The 15,779-nt window shown below is 35.3% G+C and overlaps 1 protein-coding gene across 1 annotated transcript; it reads right to left on the bottom strand.

The window, feature by feature from the left end:
* Positions 1–450: 450 nt before the first annotated feature.
* Positions 451–10,535, bottom strand: LOC117333442 (ATP-binding cassette sub-family B member 9-like). Its single transcript, XM_033892738.1, has 11 exons — positions 9,823–10,535; positions 9,287–9,401; positions 8,547–8,677; positions 8,190–8,395; positions 7,683–7,880; positions 7,274–7,402; positions 4,817–5,005; positions 3,830–4,003; positions 3,447–3,642; positions 3,116–3,222; positions 451–2,685 (listed from the first exon to the last, which is right to left on the bottom strand). Exons 1-11 carry the CDS (start codon positions 10,526–10,528, stop codon positions 2,479–2,481), a joined length of 2,358 nt encoding a protein of 785 aa, XP_033748629.1. The 5' UTR covers positions 10,529–10,535; the 3' UTR covers positions 451–2,478.
* Between the last annotated feature and the right edge of the window lie 5,244 nt (positions 10,536–15,779).

Raw genomic sequence — 15,779 nt, 5'->3', positions numbered from 1 at the left:
ATAATATCAGATGACGTAAGTAGTAAAAAACCCCGAATGTTAACATTATCGCGATACTGGTAAGGGATGAAGTTAGAATATGTAAATTATATGTTATATGGTGGCTACCAAAGTACCTGGTAATGTTTAATTAACCATATTCACCTCTTGACACTGCCTAGAAATAATATAGAGGAAGTCACTGTTTGGATGATAAGAATGGGAGGTAACTCCGATACACGAGATGTGTCATTATATGGGTTTTTTTTGTCTGTTAGGTAGTCGTTTGTACATTGATGTCCATTATATTCATTTTAACCGAGTAATTAGGATAATTGTTATACCGATTTCGGTATCGTTATCTTCTGTGTCACTTAATTGTTTGTATGCATTAGCTGCCAATAACACGAAATTCAAATGAATTGATAATATGTAATATTTCTTAGGCAGTATATAAAGACGAAGACATGGTTACTTCAGTGCATATTTATTACATATAAGGTACACAACGACTTCACTTCTGTTGATAACAAAAACAGATCCTCAACAAAACTTGTGATATATCACTGCCAATGATATTTTATTGATAATATCATTAGTAACTCTAACATGTTAATTGTTAGGTGATTCACGAACTCTCACTGACGCTCCCTTAATTTATATGTATCGTATCTCCAAACTGACATACGTATTACGTTCTTGCGCATACCGTGCATTCACAACAAATAAGGTGATTTCAATTGTCATAATACATACTTCATGAACACCAGTGTAGCCTGGATAGGCTGTAGAAATAAATGTCAAAAGGTGTCTGAACAAATACAAAAACAAAATACATTTAACAAAAAATCGGCACAGAGAATACGAACTTAATTTCGACTAGAAGTCTGAGATTACTTTTAATGTAAAACAAGGTAATCGTGTCACCTTAAATAATTAGACTAACAAATAGTTTTGAAAAAATTATCCTGCAGGATAACATAAAAAATATGTAGATTATATTCAAAACGAAATAGGAAACATCATCATAAACGGGGACTTTGAAAACGACTAGAATATCATGACTATCACATATCAAATATTTAATAACAAAAACATTACCAGTCACGTTGTGCCTCGAAACAAGATCCGGAAATTCCTGAAAACATTGACTTAGTTTTTTATAATACATTAAACAAAGGACTAGATTTCGAATGCTCCCTTAATTTCGGTGTGTGGTCAATCGTATTTTGACAAGCGATGGTGGGTGTATCATCAACCATGCAGCTATTGAGATTACTATAAACAAAACGTCGCCCACCAATTTGTAACCATCCTGGTAACAAAATGGACACAACTAAGTATGTAATAACGTATTAATGATAAAATAAACGTAACTCATACAGAGAAAACCCCTTGGTGGTAATCGAATGACGAAAAAAAGGTAATTAATATCTCAAAAATGTTACTTAATAAAAATACCATTTCATGAATATAAAGTAAAATATTTGCACGAACTTGTGTATAAAACAAAAATACCCATGTGAAAAAATATAAACAAAATATAATGTATATTTGATATCATATAAGATGTATATTTATACAGTTTTGAGACAAAAGAGCATACACCTGTATGAAGGATAAACGTTGGTACTATGATTTAATTTAGGTAATTACAAACAGGACATATGAACACGCAACAGTGGAATTTGTCTTTTTTTAATTACTTTATGGGTGAGACATTTTTTGACAAACTTGTTACCCTTGTAAAATATGGTCCGAACTTAGCTGTTCTTTTGAGTTAATGACATAAATGTCTGTTTCTGGATTATCGTATTTACGTCAAAGATAACGTATTTCAACGGTTACGATTTGGCACAGTACGCCTTCAATTCCTCATTTTCAATATTATAGAATTGTAAAAACAGCGTATTGCTTACCGTGAATTATGATAACAAAATATTCATAAATGAAAACTTGTAATATTATTTTTGTTAATATTTCTTCAAGGGACGATTTAGTGACGTATGAATTCTTACTGTGTAACAACATTACTCCTTATCACACGTATTGACTAATACCAAAATGTTGACTGAAGTAGGGTTGTTTCCTTGGCAGTCAAAACCTTGACCAGGAAATCGCTAATGTTTACAAAGATTGTGACTAAATGAAGCAGAAGCGAGAAGAGAATCCATGCATCTAACTTCTTGACATCATTATACATAATTAAAGTTTTAACATTGCTTTGATCATTGGCACATTTATTCTTATACCTATATCTTTGTTTGATGTAAATTCAATATTTTAAACAGGCCAATTCTCATGGCATATTTGGAATCTATGATTTAAGTTCTTGTGTTAGTTCACTAAATTGACGCTGAAGATAACCAAACACCTAATGCTGGCATGATATGCAAGTGAAACACAAAAATGAAATGTAAACTGGTACAGATTCTATCACAGAAAACCGTAATAATCTTTATCACTTCTTTCTTAAGTTATAAAGCAATATTCGATATATCAAGATGAATTAGTTTCTTTTAATTGCCTTTTAACAAGCTTGGCATATAGTCCTTTGCGAGAGAGAAGTTCCGAATGGGATCCTTGTTCAACTACTTGGCCTTTATCAATGACAATAATGCGGTCTGCTTTCTCGACTGTGCTGAGTCGGTGTGCTATAATTATCACTGTCTTTCCCTGCAAGTTCTTGTAGATAGCTTGTTGAACCTTAACATAAAAAACCAAATTTCAAATATTATTTTTAAGTTTTTAGAATCATACAAGATAAGCCTGAAACCGGATACTATTGTTATTTAGTGAACATAACATTTCAACTAAATTCGCTTTCTTTGTGAGGTTCATTTTCATTTTGTATCGTATAATGACTGTTTTATTTGTCCATCAATCGATCTAATATATCATACCTCTGTGTATTAAGCTATGTCTAACTTCACACCATATAACCATTCTTAATCCGCCACAACTTGCCGTTTTGTTGAAAAAGCAACATAGTGACAAATCAATAAAGTAAAAAGGATTTGCTATGTTTTTGTAAAATAAAAACATTCAATTTTTAATGTGTCGAAATGTATTTTGCATATAGTTACAATATCAAGAATCAACTCTTTATATTGCTATATAATTAATTCGTACTTACAACGTGTTCTGATTCTGAGTCGAGTGCACTGGTTGCCTCATCCAGTAACAAAATGGCGGGGTTACGGATCAGAGCACGCGCAATGGCAATCCTCTGTTTTTGTCCACCTTTAATAAAAGAAGCAATACATTTGAAATGAAAAACAAACAAGAAAAAAATGTAACTTAAATTCTATATCAAAATAGATAAAATGAGTAGAAAATGCCAACGAAATATAGAAAACCTTTGCAACTACAAAAGGAAAATAATCATAAATCTATCTAAAATAAAAATATCAAAGTCATTCACGAACGTTGTAAATTCCAACACATGTTTACCGATATATTCCTACCTGAGAGCTGTAGACCTTTCTCACCAGCCTGCGTATCATACCCTTTCTTCATCTCTATGATAAATTGGTGAGCATTGGCCAATCCTGCAGCCCTTATAACGCGCTCCATCCCATAATTCTCTTCCAACAGGCCGCACCGGATGTTGTCCTTTAGTGATCGCGCATAAAGCACGGGCTCCTGACCTACTAGAGCAACCTAGAAAACAAAACGTTCCTCCTGTGTATGAGCATTGGTGCATACTGTAACGGTGTAATTATTTCGTATGTTACATTTCATACTTGTGTCTTGATAAAGGCGTGTATGGCAAAAAAAGCATCAGCTATATGATAAATTCCTTGTATATTACATGTACTCTGTTTGCCTGTTTTTGTAATACTGGTACCTTTGTATGGAGATAGGCGTGGTCGTAGCTCTGTATCGGATGGCTGTCCAGTAATACCGACCCAGCACATGTCTCGTAGAAGTGTTCCATTAGGTTGATACATGACGTCTTGCCACTACCACTGGGACCAACAAGGGCCACCACCTCTCCCGGAGCCACGGAGAATGAGACATTCTGGAAGTAGTAAATGTTAATATAATTAAAGTGACCCATGATGTTTGAATTAAACAGGAACATACTACACCATGTGAACAGTACCAACAAAAGTCACTAATACTACATTATAGGTTATGCTGTAAAACGATGACTGAACAACAACTTTTACTGCAACATGGATGATTAATACCTAGTTTTCTGGAGGATTTTTTTAAGATGCACGAGATATCAGGACATTTTAAAGCAAATTGAAAGTAAGATACAGCAGAGCTAATTATGAAGTACTTATAAACGACACACACACTTAGAATTCAACATCCACAACATGCAATTAGCAGATGTGATTATTCATACAGCTAAATATGGACAAATTAATCCTTCTCGAACCCGTAATCAGTTACTGAAGCATGAAATGGACATTATGTCGCACACATTCAGGACCCACAATATGTACAGTTTATATATGAACGACAGCATGCGATAGCAGTGTGTCATACAGCATATTACCTAATGCCAATATTGTTGAAAGAATGTTGGAATGTTGGTTAGATGTGACATTTGGAAAAGGAACATGCATGTAGAAATGCAACCATGATAAAACACTAGCTTCAATCTACAACTCAACTAGAGAGAAATATTGATTAACTTGATCCGTTGAGCATAAGATAAGTAACAGTCCCGAATTCGAGCAAAAGCAGTTGCATTAAAAAACATTCATTATGTTACACTGACGGATACGTAGGGAATTATGCATGTAATCATTTAGCGTTACTTTCACCACCATATTGTAACAGTGTTAGCAGTATAAAATCAAACATATGTCACTAGTACCTTCAAAATCGGTGTATCATTCCGAGTAGGGTATGCAAAGGTAACGTCTTTGAACTCGATTCTTCCCTGGACACAATGAGGAGCTAAAGTTCCATTGTTTAATATTTTTGGAACACGGTCAATATATTCGAATACTTTTTCTGACGCCCCAACTGCCTGCATCAATCCGGTATACACATTGCCGATATTCTGTATTTATACAAAAAACGCATGTTTGTATGACGTCAGCTTCATCATGTAAAAGTAAGGTCAAGTGATCATGAGAGCTACATAGACGTCACACGACTCGTGGTTGTTGAATATAGTATATGCTTCACTCTCGATAATTATCTTTTAAAGTAACAAAGACACGAGCTTTTAGTGCATTCTGTAAAAAAGAAAATCTAAAGAAAGTGAAATACCGTAATTGCTTGCGTATTGCCCGCGGGCTATACGATTTTAAACATTGAAAATTGCCTTCTGCGGGCTAACTGATGAAGCGGGCTATCTGACGAAATGTTTTCAAAAACCATTGAAAACTGCGGGCTATACGACATATATTAAAAGCATATGAACACATACAGATTTTCACAAAATTTAATCAAAAAATGAACATACATTGTAATTGTCCGTCATCACAGTACATCCACCGGAATATCAAATCACGTTTACTGCTGATCAAATCTACTCCCACCCATCGAAATCAGATGGCTCCGAATAACTCACAAATAATCCTAACTGATCCCTGTCCAGTCTTGCTATTTCTGCGAGGGGAATATCTTCATCACTGCTACTGTTTCCTTGGTGCCCACATGGCTGTCCATTTAATAATGGACGTAATTGGAGATTCTGACCAGTACAAATCATGTAAAAACAACTCACAACTAGACCCCGAGCCCGAATTACGTTTATTAACACTGTTCACCAAATCCTTAGCTAGGTAATGTATAACGCATCGGTACTAAGGGGATTCCCCAAATCGTGTACAAGGTAAACGTTTACATGTTTTACGATTGATATACATTTTATATAGCTACCCGGTATATATAAGTAAAATATATAGTATGTCCTTGTAATTGGTTGAAAATATTAAAAATAAAAACAGTAAAACATTTCTGCTTTGTCCCGAGCGTTTTCGCAGCTCTTATTGTTTATTTGTATATATATATAGCAGATAACCCACGGGCAATGCGACGGAGCGGGCTATCTGCAGAATTAAAAACATAAATACCAAATTTTGGTCAGTGCGGGCAATCAAACGGAGCGGGCAATACGCAAGAAATTACGGTAAATACAATAATCCAACAACCACGAGTCCTGTGACCTTCCACAATTTACTATGAATCGCATTAAAAATAAATTTTATTTCTTATATTTATATGATGATTACTTTTGATTTTGTCAAAGCAACCAATAATAACACATGCATTTTCTTATGTTTTTAATCGTTGTCACTGCAATGTCGGAGTTGGACACCCCTGGTCTAGCACGCTTTAAAAGGACCTCTAAATAATAACAGAAATGCAAATGTTGTTTTAATCGGACGCTTTTCCTACCTATTAACATTTAGAAAGAAATCTTCGCTTTCTTCACGTCATCAAGTTTTTGTGTTTAATTCGGATAAAATTAAAGCCATCAAAATCATCGCGAGAATGCCTGTTCGACAATTGCAAGTCGCCACACAAGGAAGCAACACCCTCTGTTCATACAACATTAGATATTCCAAATTTCATCAAAATTAATTCATTCGTTCAGGAAAAGTAGCAATTCAAATCATTAACTTCTATTTCCCCTATAGGATCCCGCCCTCCGTCCTGTAGGGGGATAGGAATCACCATTTATGCAAAATGTTCCCCAAAGGATGCTTCTAAAATTTTGTCAAAATGTACCAAGGTATTCACTTTTTCAAGACTAGTGGAAATTTATTAGACGTTCCTCTATTTCCAGCATTTGGCCATTTAGGGTGAGAGTCAAACAAAAAATTATGCAAAATTTGTTCCTTTTCCCCAAAGGATGATCACCATCAAACTAGTAGAGATTTGAAAGGACCAGGTAAGCTAACAATTGATTTCAGAAAAGCAAGCGTGGATTACTTTCGGTGAGTTATCATTTCCACGACGGCGTGAAGCTGACTTCGCATATCAACCAATTGAAACTTCATGAATTAATGATTTGACGTATTATTCATTTTATTTTATTTTTCTATTTCCATTTTCTAAACAATCCAAATTTAAAATGAACACATACTTTCGATTATGAAGAAGCTGAAAGGTCATCTTGATTTGATTTACATCTTGTAGCATATACATGTATTTTCACTTATAATTATACAAATATTTAATCAATGAGGCGCATTATGTTTGGGCCCGGGGGTTCAAAGTACGGTGACAAACTTCTATGTAGTACATAGTGTAAGCGTTACTTCAGTAAGACTATAAACCAACCTGCGAAATAATTGCAACACACTTAACGACTTACGTCAAAGCATTCCCCAAGTTGCATTTGATAAAGGATGAATGAGACCAGGTTACCTCCACTTAGTTTACCACTGACCACCAGATGTCCCCCGTAGTACAATACCGAGGCCGTTAACATCAGCTCAAACAGCTACAAAACAACAGAATACCAACACGTGAACAGTAATCGACAATCCAAAACTGAAAATGTAAACGAAGGATATATTACTCGAGGCTCAATGGAAAAAATACAAAGAGAATAAGACTTCCAGGAGGTAAGAGTGTTTCATCGTCGACACCCATTAAGGTTAATTACCGATAGTACAACGTTCTCAAAGTACAGAAAAATACGCCGTCTTTATAATGGTTCTTTTTTTGTGATGTCAATTTAGAGAAGCATTCATCAATGAGAGAACTAGTCAACGTCATACTTTATTTGTCCACACATATCCAGCGTAGAACACGGCCTGCTTCTTTTTTATTTTGTACATGCGCAGAAGATGGGAATAGTAACGAGCCTTCTCTGAATTTTCGTTAGCGAAACTTCTAACAGTACGCATGCTCGTAAATGCCTCTTCCGCTACCTCATTAGCTTTGGCAAGTCGGTTCTGCACTTGTTTGGAGAGTCTCTGAAATCATAATGGGACAATCTGATCAACAAACCAGCTTATAACAGCTATAGTTAAACAGGTGTAAATCTTTTATCAAGCACAGTTCGTTTGCAATCTGGGGTGCATATTTTTTATAGGTTAAAAAAACTGTGCAATGACCGAAATCAAATTACCATTTAGTGTTATTATAAAATGACTATTTTGATTTTTGAAAGGCATGCATGAAAGCAAGTAACACTTGTACGTGTAATGATAGAGGCTGTTTTTTTAACTTATAAAACCACACAATTTTTATTTCTAAAATATTCCTTGTCTCTCTGTATTCACCTTGTAGTACTTGCCGTAGACTTTTGAAACACCAAACACAAGAGGAATTACGATAAGGGACAGTATACTCATGCGCCAGGATAACTTAACCATAAACACGACCATCCCTACTGCCTGGATGACACTGCGCAAGAAAATGTTGATGTTCAAGGTGACTGTATCACTCATAACAGTGGTGTCAGAAGTGAGCCTGGACGTTATGTCACCTGTAGACATAAAATATCAAACATTACCATTCCATAATTAAAACAATTGAAAATCATGATCTGTTATATATGACAAAGACAGTTCCATAATTAAAATATTTTACTTCCAGGCTTTAATGGTTATATGAGAGAATAAATCGATAATACGTACCAGTTTTGACACTATCAAAAAATCCGATTTCCTGGTCAATGATGCTAGAGAAGAGAAGGTCCCTGATCCGAACATTCAGTCTCGCCATTGCGACAGAAAACAGACCCCCTCGCAGACCGCTCGCAATCGCACTGTATAAAGTATGTTTGTTTGCAATATTTTCTGAACTTGTTGGGTCCAACAGAGTTTTTTAAACTATAGTATCAATATACTGTGGTTTAAATGCGTTTTTATTCTGACAAAGAGGAACACATTTTAAAGTCGAAGTCTTATAATTTGCACATACCCTGGTATATTATGATTTACTATAGAAAGATAGTTGTTATCTTTATTCTAAAGAAACATCAAAGGCAGGTGTACATAATTGGGTCACCAATAAAACCAACAAATACAGTATATGTATTAAACGGTAGATGTTTGACTATTTATGGCAATTTGACATAAGGGAAAAAACATCAAATAAACTTAAATAAAATATGTTTTGCTTCATTTAACAACAAATGACAAATCATATCTACTTTAAGAAAAAGAAAAAAAACTGGCATGCTGACGATAACGTAATTCTAACTCAGAATCGATAATACAGTTTGATGAAGACATTGATAAGGTACAAGGAGAATAAGACCAGATCTAGACAGTCCAGTCGGGTAAGTGTCTTCTTGGTCACTGTCAGAGGAAATGTTATACTGTGATACAAAAATTGGCGTTGACTCTGTAACAAAGTCCATGGCTATACTCACCTTCCTGCCGATATGACGATCACGTATATTATGGCCTGTGTAAATCTCGTCTTTGATTTATCGATCACTATTCCGTCCACCACTTGCCCAGTGTAGTAAGGTATAAAAATCTCACCTGTAATGATAAATGTCTTACCTGTTTAATGGGTTATATCATCGTCAATGATACAGCACAAGACGGTACAGAACAAATGTCAAAATTGACGGTCAATATACAGTACACACCAATGACAAATCTTTGATAAATAATGTTTTATATCATTTGAAGCTTTATATGTATATAAAAAACAAATGACCTGTAAGAGATAATGGTTCATATCATTTTAAGTTATATATGATTTATAATACAGACCAACAGGTTCACCTGTAGTGGACCGACAGAAACATCTCGTTTCCTTCGTCAAGTACACAAAAAAGTATACCATTTGCTCATGTATCATGTCATTAACAGTAAGTATATACCTATAACATATACAGGGTAAAACTTTAATATAGACAATCATGCTAAGACGATTTGTTAGATGAAATAGACTTACCCACTGCTGCGATTACTAGAAAGATAAATGCCCCTGCTATGTATCCTAAATCCGGTTTAGAATATGAGAATAATCTAAAAATTGTCGCTCTTTTTTCTGCAATAGATCGAGCTTTTGACGATTCATCATCACTGTCTTCATCGTCATCGTCATCGTTGTCATTACATCCTGACTTCCTTCTCGAGGTTGAGGAGGATAAAAGATGTCTCCTTTCCTCTGTGTCGCCGTCGTTGATACATACATTGTCATTATGTAAGAAAGTCCCGTCAAGCACTAGTGTGATTCTGCTTAGGGCAGAATAAAGTATATGGAATAGTAGACATCCAATCATACACCAGGCGAACTGAGCCCAGAGCCACTTATCATATAACCTCGAGGGAACATCGGACAGCATTAGTAGTTTAATAAGGTCATATATTCCCATCAGTAGAGGAAAGCAGACAGCGCCTTCTCCTAGCTTTTGTATCCGAGTGATAGCTTCCAATGGATGCCGTATGACCGCCATAGTAAGTCCAAAAAGAACACAAGCGCGAAGCATACCAAACCACCATAATTCAAACGTAGAATCAAGAATGGAGAATTGAGCTGTTGCCGTGGAAAATCTGTCCAGTATCTCATCACCATGTCCAAAAAGAAGAGTGGTTACTACAGCATCACCAAGAGCTGAGACGACGCATCCAATGACAACTGGCGTTCGTCGGACCATCGTGGCTGTTTCTAAAAAAAAAGAATGATATCTTACTGAAAAATATCAGTTCTATTCAATTGAATACGCAGTCAGTCAGATGATACATTTTTCTGAACAAATTATGATACAAACTTTCATCATTAGGTGTGAAAAGTGAGCATTGAATCGTTTAGACCATTTTGTTTATGCACATGAGAGAAAGATCCATGAAGAACTTAGGGACTAACTTTGAGAAATAGGGACAACAAACTTTTAAAATATCTGTTCAAATTCAAAATGGCAATCTGTCGGCCATCTTGTTTTCATAGCAGTCAACACACTGAACATGCACAACTAGGAACTAAGAAGATCAATGAAGAACTTTCTGAGAAACAACAATAACAAACTTCAACTGTCAAAATTCATAATGGCCGCCTTTCGGCAAACTTGTTTTCTGATAAGTCTCATAATTTAACATGCACAATTAAGGACCAATGGGAACTTACATATAAAGTTTTAGAAATATCCTTCAGTGCTTCTCAAGGAATAGCAATAACAAGCGTCAACTGTTAAAACTCAATATGGCAGTCTCGAGACTTGTGTTTTCTTGATCAGTCTCAAGAGACGAATTTACATTTCCTGGGATCAATTTGAACCATGTAGAATAGTAAAGCACTTGTACATCCAAACTGATCTTACTAATTTTCATTCTCCTTAACCAAATGCGGACGACGATACACGCTACCTTCTTTGATATGCTTAATGTTACTTGATCTGCCTGTTAGACGAAAAGAGTTCACAGAGAAAAAGAACAAGTTTGTCGTCTATAGCCCAACCAAAATCCATATTTGATGCTAATGAATTTTGTCATGGAAACTACAGATATCTCTACAAATTTAAAATAACGGGCTATCAAAAACAGATAACCAAAACATGACAGGAGGCTGTGTGGTCTTAAAAGCATGCTGGGCCTAGAAACCCTTACTAAATACTATTATTGAAATAGACATGTTGATTATTATGATATCATATTTATATTGAATTTCAACATTTTGCTTTAAAAAGGGGTTAAATATTAATTTCTACAATCATGAAGATTATTGGACTGCTACGCCGATTCGTTTTTAGCACCATCTCAGTGAGCGATTGATAGGTCAATTTTAATACCTAGTATACTATTATACACACATGTGCATGCCTCGTAGTTGTTCAGACAAGAGTCTCCCTACACAACTATTAAGTTATTGGGGTATTTGTAAAAAAAAATAAGTGCATAGTCTGTTGACAAGCAATATTTATAAGTTCATGCATATAGTTTTATAGGGGTGCAGATACATTCAGTATTGTATACATAGTCACAGTCTGAATTGAAATAGCCATCGTTTTATAATGCCGAGCTTTCAGATTTTCCAGCAACCTCGGAACACCAGGGATTACATAATCACCGATACACTACAGAACTCTACATATCACTCAGACTAGTCAGAATACTGAAACAAAATTGCACATGGCCAAAACCGTGATTATGTTCAAAAAGAAAAAAAAAGAATGGCTTTAATATGTTGTGTATAATGAGCAGGATGACGGAAAACACTGTAGTCAGTTTGTATTGTAAATTCGATGTATACACACGTTGAAGCTAGGTAGTACGTTGGTTATTATAGCTTCATGCTATCCTCCTATTACTGTTGAGCAAATAAATACCATTGATTAGTCACCATGTGACATTTCACGCCATTCGCCATTCGAAACTGAAAGTTAAATTACGCCTCGGAAATAAAATTGTTGGTAGACGGAAAGACATTGAACGATTTATATGTATTGTGTGTGCGATATTGAAATATTGAACTGCATCGGACAGTTTATTTATGAAAGCTAAAAACTTGTAAATTAAAGAGGAAACGTCTATACACTGTATTATAGAAAATAATGAAACGCATATAACCGGTCTGTCGTACTTAAAAGGTACGGAAGGCAGTTGTTTCACCCAACATACGAACGGTCTGTACAAACGTTTTACTATATGAATTCAAGACACATTTGTCATAAAATTCCTACCTTATCGTAAATAATTGGATAACAAGCTGTCACACTCTTGACGGTCGCATTCTAGATTCTTCCATCATTGATAAACAACCCTTAGTTCATGGAGGTATCAGACTATAGTGTAACGTTGATGGATGTACATGTAAGTTTAGTATCCACGTACAGTATTGTGGCGGACATCACACACTGGAAGTGTATAGGTTGTAAATGGAAAAGATTGTGTCGATAGGAAATATGTAGTATAGAATATATATATGTATATACGTCGCGTCGTTTGTAGCAAGAGGCCAGAATATCATACTATAAGTTTTGTATTATATTTGAACATTTAATTATGTATTGATTACAAGAGCTTCAATTGAATTATCACCAATGTTGATATTCAGAATTCAAAACGAAGTCTTACTGTGCACACCTAAGATTAACGATCACCACAATTATAGGTGCCCCACTAGGAACAAGATGTGTAACACACTTAGACAATAGTTCGTTGGTTGACGTTTATGAATTTTAAAATCATTTTGCTTCCTGTTTATAGGGTCATATCTCTGTTATATCCATCTATCGACTAACCTCGCATGGGCATAGTGTTATATTCGTCCCGTTCTAACAAGAAAATTGATTGTGTAATCAAAGTTCTTTTCAGGAAGAAATAAGCATTCTAACAACCTGCTTCTAAATACCAGTCACCCTCTTCCTAACACCAAACGTCTCCCACTCGATTATATACATAAAGAGTTAACCTACGTCGTATGTCCCCTTGTAACATCTTATCAATATCTCCAGATGTCCCTGTGTGACAATATGATGCCTGGTAAAGTCTTATGAAAAGTTCAAAAGTCAACATATAAGTCTATTAGTGGTATACATTCAATTATTAAAAATATGTGACATACAGAATGTATATGAACCAACATCTGGTATTTACCAATTAAGAAATATTGATTATCAATATTTTATACATTTCCATAATATAACCCCCGGTTGAAATATTGATTATTATAGAAGTTTTTTATTCATAAGTACATGCCACGACTGATATTACACGTTCACACAATGAAGCTCATTTAATCAAAGTTCCTCGCGTAAATAGTATGATATACATACAGATGAATTGCCATTATAAGAGTGTGCCATCATGGAATTCTTCGCAGCAGATTTAACACAGCTCTACCAGGCTTTTTTCAGCAGAAAACAATATTTCCTATATTCCGCAGAAATTGAATCCCGGAATTCCTGCCTCACGTTGAATTTCAATCCTGATTTCCATTTCACAGTACTGTTTGTGACCACTCTCATTATAAATGCAACACAATGTTCAGCGATGTATTGTATCACTGTATTTTCACTTTGTCCTATGGAAAGTGGATGCCCGGATATCATCTCAAACTTGGAGTCCACTTCCTGTCTCTCATTACAATGACTTCTCTATAGGATCACCGTTGTCATGTCCTGAAGTACGCCCTTGATGATTACCGTTGTTGTTTGCTTCCATTAGCATTGGCGGTTGCTTCCCAGCATGTTGTTCCAAGTGTTGGCAGCGTGCGGATCACCTGGTATACGTCAATTTATTTTGAGGACCGCATCCTTTGGGCAGCCTTCGGTGACTATCGGTGCTGTTGGACATGGACCCTCATTATCGTCCTTCACTTTCTCGTCAGTGGCACCATTTCAAAGGGTGGTTCGCTATTTGGCTTACCCGACCTTTTCGCTTTCTCATAGCTAACCGATCCCTACATAACCTTCCTAGCCCATATCTCTTGTAAACAGTTATCATTAGTATAACAGCCGCTAAGCCTCTTGGTCCTATGCCCATCATACCTTATAATGGGAAACCAGTATCAGTAGTTATAGGCCTATGGGATTGCAATTCTTCGATCAGTTGGGTCATTAGTATTGGTTTGATTTCCTTAAGTTTTCAAGAAGTTCTACTAAGTAAAATTTGGTAATGCGGCATGGAATGACTTTCATAACCTAGTTTGGACACATTAGTTATTACGAGTAGGAAGGCAGCCTAAGTCATAATACAATCTTACTCCTTGATGGATCAGCCAATATTGTCCTAGAATAATGTTTCTATTAACGTCTGCTACTATATAGGAAGTGATTGTCTATAAATTCTACCTTGCCTGTGGCTGATTTAATGCTAATTATTCCATAAGGTGATTCATATGCAAGTTTTGTTAAATGTATTTTAAATGAAAATGGGATGCCTTTATTGGGATATCCAATATTTTTCAGAATGTAATTATGTATGGATAAAACATGTTGGTAAGTTAAGACTGTATGACCAGTACTTACAGAAATGAGAGAATAGTGTACACAATTCATCAAAAGCTAGATGTTACAGCATTTTAAGGATAATAAATTTAATGAACTTATAATAACAGCTAATATTAAAACACTAATGAAAATGTGTAGTTTTATAAGAATGATTGACCCCTTTGATACAAATGTATATGTTATACTTCGAAACAGTTCCGTGTATCGATAACGAACACTACGATGAATGTATGTTAATTGTAAATGTATGGTACGTCCGTCTCTCTATACATGTACTATGTCTTGTGGAAAGAGAAATATAGTGAATATGAAATCGACTTAAATACCTGTGCTATTTATATCTTGTAAATTGACCGTCATTTTTAAAAGATTTGGTTTGCTCCTTTAGTCTTTTATAAAATCGTCTATCGTAAACGATACCTCCGCTCCGGAGTCTACTAATTAAGGTTTTAGTTTCTGATTTTGAAGTTAAATTCTACAGGAATTAGGGTTGCTTGCTAGTTCTATCGTTGGTACTTCCTGATTTTGAATTTCCATTCTACAGGAATTAAAGTTGCCTGCTAGCTCTATCTTTGGTACATCCTGATTATGTTTACTTTTAATCCCTATTGTTTGTTTGGGTTTTTTTTCTCTTTTTTTTTAACGGTTCATTTTTGTTCATTTTTCTTATATCTACCTACCTATCTTCTGTCCTCGCACTTTTGTTTCTCTCCCATTACAAGTCCCTATCAAGATCTACGGAATTTGCATATTTGGCAATGTCACTAAATCGTGCTTTGAATAATTAATATTCCCAGAAAAAGGTTTAATTGAATGAAGGTCAAGGTCATTTATTTGAACAAACTTGGTAGCACCTCATCCCAGTATGCTACAGACTCAATATCAACTCCCTGGGACTCTTGGTTATTGCGAAGAATTCGTTAAAATAGTTCAGCCTATTTGATCCCTGTAACCTTGAGTG

This window comes from Pecten maximus, chromosome 8 (assembly GCF_902652985.1).
Source record: "Pecten maximus chromosome 8, xPecMax1.1, whole genome shotgun sequence".
Classification (NCBI taxonomy): domain Eukaryota; kingdom Metazoa; phylum Mollusca; class Bivalvia; order Pectinida; family Pectinidae; genus Pecten; species Pecten maximus.
This window is presented reverse-complemented; position numbering and strand designations above follow the sequence as displayed.